The 8000-nt window shown below is 50.0% G+C and overlaps 2 protein-coding genes across 14 annotated transcripts; one reads left to right on the forward strand and one right to left on the reverse strand.

Moving 5' to 3' along the window:
* Positions 1–3: 3 nt before the first annotated feature.
* FOXG_00094 (cyclin B) lies at positions 4–3449 on the reverse strand. Of its 13 annotated transcripts, none has more exons than XM_018376182.1 (6): positions 2964–3449; positions 2682–2748; positions 2489–2545; positions 1217–2422; positions 1029–1167; positions 4–977 (listed from the first exon to the last, which is right to left on the reverse strand). In XM_018376182.1, the coding sequence occupies exons 3-6, from the start codon at positions 2495–2497 to the stop codon at positions 889–891; spliced, it is 1443 nt and encodes a 480-aa protein (XP_018231711.1). In that variant the 5' UTR covers positions 2498–2545; positions 2682–2748; positions 2964–3449; the 3' UTR covers positions 4–888. The 13 variants fall into 13 exon arrangements, with proteins under 13 accessions (XP_018231711.1, XP_018231712.1, XP_018231717.1 ...); XM_018376193.1 differs by having other exon boundaries at positions 52–977; positions 1217–2326; positions 2964–3399; XM_018376189.1 differs by having other exon boundaries at positions 58–977; positions 1217–2419; positions 2964–3398.
* Positions 3422–5255, forward strand: FOXG_00095 (uncharacterized protein; the record flags this gene model as incomplete). The annotated part of the gene is made up of 4 exons (XM_018376195.1): positions 3422–4165; positions 4291–4971; positions 5025–5098; positions 5154–5255. The coding sequence occupies exons 1-4, from the start codon at positions 4018–4020 to the stop codon at positions 5253–5255; spliced, it is 1005 nt and encodes a 334-aa protein (XP_018231724.1). The 5' UTR covers positions 3422–4017.
* Between the last annotated feature and the right edge of the window lie 2745 nt (positions 5256–8000).

The following is an 8000-nucleotide window of genomic DNA, read 5'->3' on the forward strand; positions in this document are numbered from 1 at the left end:
TGTCTCTGACCCTTTGCTGGGCCTGACGCGACCCGACAGTGAGAGCCGAGTCCAGGCTAGTGCATTAAAAACCATGTTTATGGATGCCGTCTCCAACGGCAACCGTTTCGACATTAATCATGTTCTGCGTAAACATCCAGCTCTATCGGTCCGTACCTAGGCAGGCAGCCGATAGCACGCGAATTTACCCACTGTAACCATCCAAGGCCCTGCCCACAATCATCCACAGTGGTCCAAGTATTCGTGAAATGTAAAACTTCATTCCTGCCTCCCTGGGCTCTTTCCGTAATCCGGTCATGGTATATGTACAATTTTCTATCACAAGCCCTTTTCACGACGGTAGCCGAGATGCACAAGAGCCGTATCGAGTTCTCTTACTCCAGTCATTGAGAAACATCGCCAGACCGCCAGATGTCAAGCTCAGCTTGCACCCGCTACCCCATGGCCCGTGTCGTACAGCTTCCATTACTCCCCGTCCAGTGCCCCGTGAATAGGCCGTCTGCACAGCCAACTCCAACCAGCCGAACCAAGCCCTTAACTTCCTTCGCCAGTGACTCCATGCGCCATGTATGAAGACGAAAAGCATGCTTCGGGAAATGTGCAAAAACCAGACAATCGCAAACAAAAAATTGCAGATGCTGTCCGTAATTTCAGACAGTGAGAATATGAATCCAGACCAATACGGCAAGTGCTTTTCATAGCATACTCGCTCGAGTATCGACAGTGGAATGTGTGGTATCATGATGGCCCAGAAGGCTTACCAAAGGGCGTCGGTGATCTATTAACGTCGTGAGGCGGCGGTGTAGCTGAATCCAACCGCTAGCCGAGTATCCTGTTCTTCAGAATATCGAATAAGATGTGCCATAAAAAGTGGTGGCTTGAAAGTGCCTATGATAGCTCATCAAGGCTCAGATGAACGTCGGTGATGCCAAATAGAACAGCATTCTTCTTCGCCCATTGGCGGGCAAGGATCGAAGCTTTGTCATTTGTCAGCTGGCTATTCATGGCGCGCTAGGAGAGACACATACCCTTCAAGAACTTCTTGCTAGCATACTTCTTGAAAAATGCTTCATGAGTGACAGGGCGAGCGAGGTAGTCAACCATGAGGTGAACGACAGGCTCGATCTCGTCCTCAGTGTAACCAGCGTAGTAAGAAAGAGTCTCATCCTGTAGATCGATTAGTAGTTGCCACATCAAGAATGTGGATTTCACGTACCCATTCGCCACGGTCAAGCATCAGTCGCGCTAAATACATGGCACCGGCGGCAATGTGACTAGGTCGGTAGGCCATGAATCGATGATCCAGCAGGCCAATCTCCATCAGGTACTTTCCAATGGTTCGAGACTGGATATCGTAATTGTCTGCCTTGGAGACACGGCGGAGGAAGTTCATAGGGTTGGGGTAGCTGAGATCATAGTTGAGAGTGCTCAGAATAAATCGCTCAGCACTCAGAATCTCGGCCTCAGTAAAGCCATCGTCGGCAATGCGCTTGAAGTTCTCGACGTGAGGAGAGAGGACCTCTTCGTACTTAGAAGCGATAAACATGGCAGTGATTCCCACAAGTTGGAGACGGTCAAGCTGGACAACCTTTTCGGATAGGAAGCGATCAATGAGATTGACGGCGAGGAAGAGGGTTTCGGGGAGTAGATGGAAACGGGTATGGACCTCAACGAGCCAGTCGACCAAGATACCACGCGTCTTCCATTCGAGCTCGTCCTGATGAGACATATATTGAGGATTGGGAATCGACTTGCACTCAAGATCGCGCAAGTACTCAAAGATCTCATTGGCATACTCGGCAACCATAAGAGGATCTTCTAGATCCTCGCTGTCCAAGTCCTTGACGCCAGGAGGGTACTCGAAAGGTGCATCTTGTACCTCAGCCTTGTCCAGAGAGACCTCAGGCTTCTCGACTTCAACCTCGACTGGTGTCTCTGATCGTTCACGCTCCTCAGGAATAAGATGCTGCTTTTTGGAAGGATGCTCATTTTCGTTGACGGGAGCTTTTATCTTGGTGTTGGCGGTATCTGTTACAACCTTTCTCTTGTTTATGGTACCGGAACCGGACTGAGTCTTGGAGTTGGTAGGCTTCGAGCCGAGAGCAGTTCTTGTGGTAGGACGCGCGGTCTTCTTCTCAATACCGGTGGGCTGAGCAGCCTTGGAGACCAATCCCTTGGCCTTCTTTCCAGCAACACCATCGACCTTTCCTACATTACTGACATCGCCCAATGCAGCGCGTTTCCGCGTGTTACTGGCGGCGGTACCGTTGACTGTGGACTTCTTTGTTTGCAGGGCAGCCTTAGCAGGCATTGATAGCTCATCAACCTTGAGAGCGGCAGCTTGGGCTCTTGTAAGACGCGTCGTGCTGCTGTTCTCGTCGTTCTCGTTGCCGGCGAGGCGCGTACGAGTGGCCCGAGCCTGCTACTCAAGTTAGAATGGCTGATCAGGGGAGGAACCCAAGCCTCTCGGTCGCGTCTGAGCACTTACTGGAGGCATCTTGGCTATCTAATTGTTGATCGGTGTAATATTTACAAGGGGGTAGTGCTGGAACAGTTCAGTTAGTCAACGCGTCGAATGAGAAACATGAAAAGAAAAGATGGCTGAGATCACGAAAGGATATAGACAAACAGCATTCGAGTTGCTGAGACAGTCAAATCAGAATAGGAATTCGGCTACCAACCTTTGGGTCAAGCCTGGTGAAAACACCGTGAAAGGAATGTTGTGAGTCGTGATAGATGGAGCGATGACTGATGCTGTATGTTAGTCGAGGGTGACCCAGCCCGAAATAGAAGGTTGTTGGCGAAGGAAGTAAACAAGAGGTAAAAGGACAGGAGCAATGGGCAACTTTGGGCGGAGACGATGTTTATGTTCAAGAACGGTTGTGGTTGTGAGGACGATAGAAGTGTTTTGACGAGCGGGTAAGGAAGATGAGTTGTGGAGATCCACCAAAGTGGGTACGTACCCGTACGCGGCTAGACAAGTCGCGTTGCTCTTCGTTGCTCTAGGTACGTCAGGCTTCCAAGCGTGATGTCCCACTCGAAAGAAAAGGATTGGAGCTCGTTAGGAGCAGGGGTGATGCAATAGCTTGGCTATTTTTCGAGGACGTATAGAAACGCGCGAAAAATTGAATACTGCGGCGTGAGGTGCAGTAGGTGCGGAAAAAAGTCGAGTAGGGCTGGACAATCCAGCAGAGATGCTTGATATCAGACGGATGATAATGAGAATGGTAGGATGAAGGAAAATCCTGAACAAATGGCAATATCCCGATGGTCGAACAAGGATGAACGTAAAAGAGACGGTAGAGACGAGAGGGCACAGTTACAAACTTGAATATCAAAAGAAGAGAGAGCCAGGTCAAGGTAAACGGACGACGGTGGATGGGTCTTGACATTTAGTATGGAGGGGCGGGATGGATGAGATCAGTACAAAACGCGCCTGCATCCAGGTCAAGTCGCGAAAGCTGCTGGCAACCTGGAACCTTGGAAAAGCTACGTACTACTTCCGGCTCAAGACTGTGTTTCTGTGGGACTGGCGCCCTAGCAACCGCCGGCCAACCGCCTTCGAGTTCAACCTCATTGGCCCAACCTCGTCGCGGGTTGAGGTTGTTCACGAAGCACGAGCCATGTGGGAGCTACGTGAGGGCGTTTGTGGCGGCTGCATGTGGCGGTGCAGTTTTGTCATGTGGCTCAGATATTGTCCCTCCGGCACAAAGTTGTTCATCATCCGATGAAATTTGAACATCTCGAACGACACCAACAGCACAATTGGCGATAGTAGGCTTCTTTTTTGACGGTCCTGGATTCCCCAATTCGTCTCTTGCTACTAGCTAGAGATCGTTTGAGCTACCAGGAAGCATTTAATATTGATAGCCCGCCCGATCTGCCCTCTAGCGACCGTCGTTGGGGAAAGTCATTGCCTTCCCCTCTGAGTTAATATCAAACCATACAACTACACGAACCGACTCCGATGAAGACCAACTGCTAGTATTCCAATACTTGAAACACCCGAGACCGACAATGCTTCAGTCCGGCCTTCAATTTGCTGCTGCGCGGCAGAGCGCTTTGCGCATGGCTCTGAACCGATCGCTGCCTCGAACATATGCAACTATCAGACGTTCTAACGAGACCACCGCCAGCCCGAAAGAACTCGCTGAGAACCCCGAGAGTCAATCTGCTATCTTGCGAGTCTATAAGCCCTCGAACGCCTGGCGGGGAGACATCTCAGCCGACCTAATCAACGATCATCTCTGGGAAAGGACGACCCTTTCTTTCCCTTAACAATTCCCTAAGAGGGGCGCAGGCAAAAGGGTGGCCGAAAATGTGTCTGGGTTAGAATCACCGTGCGACACCGAGGTGGTGGTGCAAAGAGAAGAATAAGAACGGTTGACTTCCTCCGCAACCGACCAGGACCTCACCTGGTGGAACGCATTGAATACGACCCAGGACGGAGTGCGCACATTGCTCTCGTCACTGAGAAGGCTACCGGACGTCACACTTATATTCTTGCCGCTGATGGTTTGAGGTCTGGGGATATTGTCCACAGCTACCGTGCCGGTATTCCTCAAGATCTACTTGACAGCATGGGCGGTATTATCGATCCCGGTATTCTAGCTGCGAAGACTGCCTTCCGTGGTAATTGTCTACCTATGCACATGATTCCTGTTGGTACTACAGTATTTGCTGTGGGATCCGCAGCTAGACGTGGCGCCGTATTTTGTCGTAGTGCTGGCACCTCAGCTGTGGTTGTCAACAAGAACGAGGAGACGAAAGACGACGGTACTAGGGTCATGACCGGCAAGTACGTTGAGGTTAGACTCCAGAGCGGTGAAGTTCGACGAGTGAGCAAGGACGCTTGTGCGACCATCGGCGTTGCTAGCAACATTCACCACCACTATCGCCAGCTGGGCAAGGCTGGACGAAGCCGGTGGCTCAACATTCGACCTACCGTCCGTGGTGTTGCCATGAACAAGGGTAAGGAACATAGGCGCATCTTAGCAGGACTGCTGCTGACATGAATTACACAGTCGACCATCCTCACGGTGGTGGTAGAGGTAAATCGAAGGGTAATCGTCACCCTGTCTCTCCTTGGGGTGTTCCCGTAAGACTACCTAATAGCCTCGCAACATATGAAGCAATGCTAACACCGTCTTCAGACCAAGAGTGGTTACAAGACCCGACGTAAGCACAACAGAAACAAGTGGGTTGTGGTACCTCGACCTCGAAACAACGGAAAGCGCCGAGACAAGGCCAATTAAGGGAAAGGAGTGACGAGTTGATGCGTTGGATGAAAAGCACATGCCAGGCCGAGAAAGAACTCGGTCATCAGTGCATTGTATATTATGACGCTGCATTGTATCATATGTGACATTATAGATAAGGGCCCAATTGGCGTCTTAATCAAAGAACCACGTAGGAACATATATATTCCATCATTTGATGTTTGGCAATTTGACATTACACGTGGAATTGTTACAGGCTAGTTTCATGCATACGTCAGTACAGCCTTTTATCATAGATATCCCCAGAACCGGGCCGTAAACCGCTGGCGGTGGTGAAGCCTGGGTGACAAGTTCATGCAAGAACCTCAAGATAGACAGTCAAACGTCCTCCCCCTGTAAACGATCTGATCCTATTCAAAGCAGCCGATATAGCAGGACCTATCAAACAATGAGTGTGCTATTGCAATCTCTGACCAGACAAAGGCCTTTCGAGTTTCAACAAGGGTATAGTGTTTCACCGACTCCCAGCAGTCTCAACTCTCAAGGCGCAAGGGTCCTTTGGCTGCAACCGAAAAAAAAGGGTTCAGGCTGAGTGAGTGGAGATAGCTAGTACTGAGCCGAACGCAATTGTTTGGTAGTCGATGGGACAGAACTTCCCGGCCCGAGACTAAATGTCGACTTAGGGTTGATTGCTGCATGTCGCGATATGCTGTATATCATCTGCTCTACTCTTCAGCTTGCACGCCCAAGATTCCGAATAGCCGTTTTGTTTACGGAAGAGCCAATGAGTTCGTCTAGTGCCTATGCGGAGAATCGATTAAATGCCGTTTTTTGGACGAGCTGTCCGTACAAGGGCAAGCCCACATGGCTAGGTACTTTGCACAGCCTCACAAAGCCACGAAACGTAATCAGAGTCTTTTACTGCCAAGAGCTAAAGCTCGTTGACAGGTTCAACACTACTAAATTATAATGAACTACCAAACCGAATGGAGGCTTTAAATTGAGCAGCGGCTTGTAGAGCCAACAATTGTTCATCAATCTTTCTGCCTTGCTTTCTGTTCTCGCTTCACTGATGAAGACTGGCTCTATCATTGACGTCGCAGGCGGGTAACAGAATTAAGGTTATTTCTCATCCGCGAAACCTAATTGGATGGGAAGGTTCGGGAAGAGATGAACGCAGATCATGGCAAGGCCTGGTAAGCCAGGTCATGGAGTTATGACTTTCAGGGAAACAAGACCGTAAAAAGGAGCAGGACGGGATGACTGACTAGGATATTCCGTGTGCTAGGGATTGGTTAGCACGTACGGAGTACCTACATGCATTCCAAAAATGCCCGATGGGGCTAAGGGGGTGACGATTGTCCGATGGTATTGAAGTGTTAATGGACCATCGTGACGAAGGCATGGCTAATGAGACACCGAGCACAGTGGCAGCTGTTAGCACCAGACGAAGCGCCTGTTCCTTTGCTCTGTCCTCACTTAAGAATCCATATCATCAACCTACCTGAATGAAGGGAGACAAAGGCCGGCTTGAAGATTTTACTTGAACCACATGATGGTATTCAGCTTTCACTGAATGCCAGATCTGACATGATATTGTACAGGCAGGTACCAAAACACTGCGAGCTAAAATAAAACAAAAGTTATCCCGTCCTCGGGCCCCTCGTGCCCCGATGTCAGTTGAAAAATAGCAATCGATGCGCGTACAGGCCCCCGAGAGAAATGGATCATAAGCGGGACCACGCGAGCATTTCCCCAATGAGGCTCCATTCACGCCACTGGTGCTACAGGGGATTCGTCATAGCCTCGCTCTAGCGGCAGCTGTACTTCAGGAAAACAGGCGCGCGCATGGTCAAACACCATCAAAGAGTCTCAAAGTGAAGATCTTTCATGATTTAAGCTAGTATCGGGAGGTTCTGTAGAAAACAAGCCTTGTAGCACTTGCCTCTGAGCGGTACATGATCCCCAAAGAAGATCCCCGGCCCCCCAATTCAAAGACAATTCTCCTAACAATTCTGTAGTGTTGGCCCCCTGCCCAGACTCCAGCTGGTAGGGCCCAAGGCTAGGAGTGCCGCTGTACACGTAACCTCCAATTACCGAAGCCGTCAGCCCCATTCATTTCTTACATCAGTTTCCAAAGGACCATTTTCTGATAAAATCGTCCGCAGATCAATCCAACGCTGCCAGTCCAAACAAACAGGAGAAAAGCTCGCTTCCATTTGACATCGATATCAAGCACAAGATTAACGATTAACGAAGATATAAGAGTGACGGGCGAGTGAGATTGCTTTGACAACTGAAAACATCCTTTGGTGCTTCATACCCCAGACTTCATCCCAATACCCATAACCATTATCCCTTCATTTCTTTGCCCAAGTCATTGAGAACCCCAGACTTATTGTCGCATGCCAAAACTGCTGCTCCTCCTAAGCCCACCTCCTTAGGACTAGCCGCTTGGCCGCTCTTCTCGTTCTCTTCCATACACACACCTCTCTCTGCAAACCCACACGCCCTCCCCAGACCCAACGCAGACGGAGCCGGAAACCCTCTGGCTCTCAAGTGCACGCAGAAGCGGGAAACGGGGGCTCAATTGACTGTGTGACGACAAGCCCCAAACCTCAAATAAACCTCCTCCCCCCGATTCGGCACTCGATCTTCTCCTCCTCTCTCTTGATAGAATATGCATTCCTACTACAAGATGGGCGACTCGGGTTTAGGAACATTATCTGGTGGTTTGCGAGGCCGTCGCTTCCCCATTCGACTGATCTTGTCCTACCTCTT

The sequence above is a fragment of the Fusarium oxysporum genome, chromosome 1 (genome assembly GCF_000149955.1).
Source record: "Fusarium oxysporum f. sp. lycopersici 4287 chromosome 1, whole genome shotgun sequence".
NCBI lineage: Eukaryota > Fungi > Ascomycota > Sordariomycetes > Hypocreales > Nectriaceae > Fusarium > Fusarium oxysporum.

What these genes read in the sequence shown, in the direction of transcription:
- FOXG_00094 (XM_018376183.1), bottom strand. An exon ending in TGCTTGACCGTGGCGAATGG is followed by an intron (nt 1,168 to 1,216) that starts GTACGTGAAATC and finishes ATCGATCTACAG; the next exon opens with GATGAGACTCTTTCTTACTA. An exon ending in TAGCAAGAAGTTCTTGAAGG is followed by an intron (nt 978 to 1,028) that starts GTATGTGTCTCT and finishes CAAATGACAAAG; the next exon opens with CTTCGATCCTTGCCCGCCAA.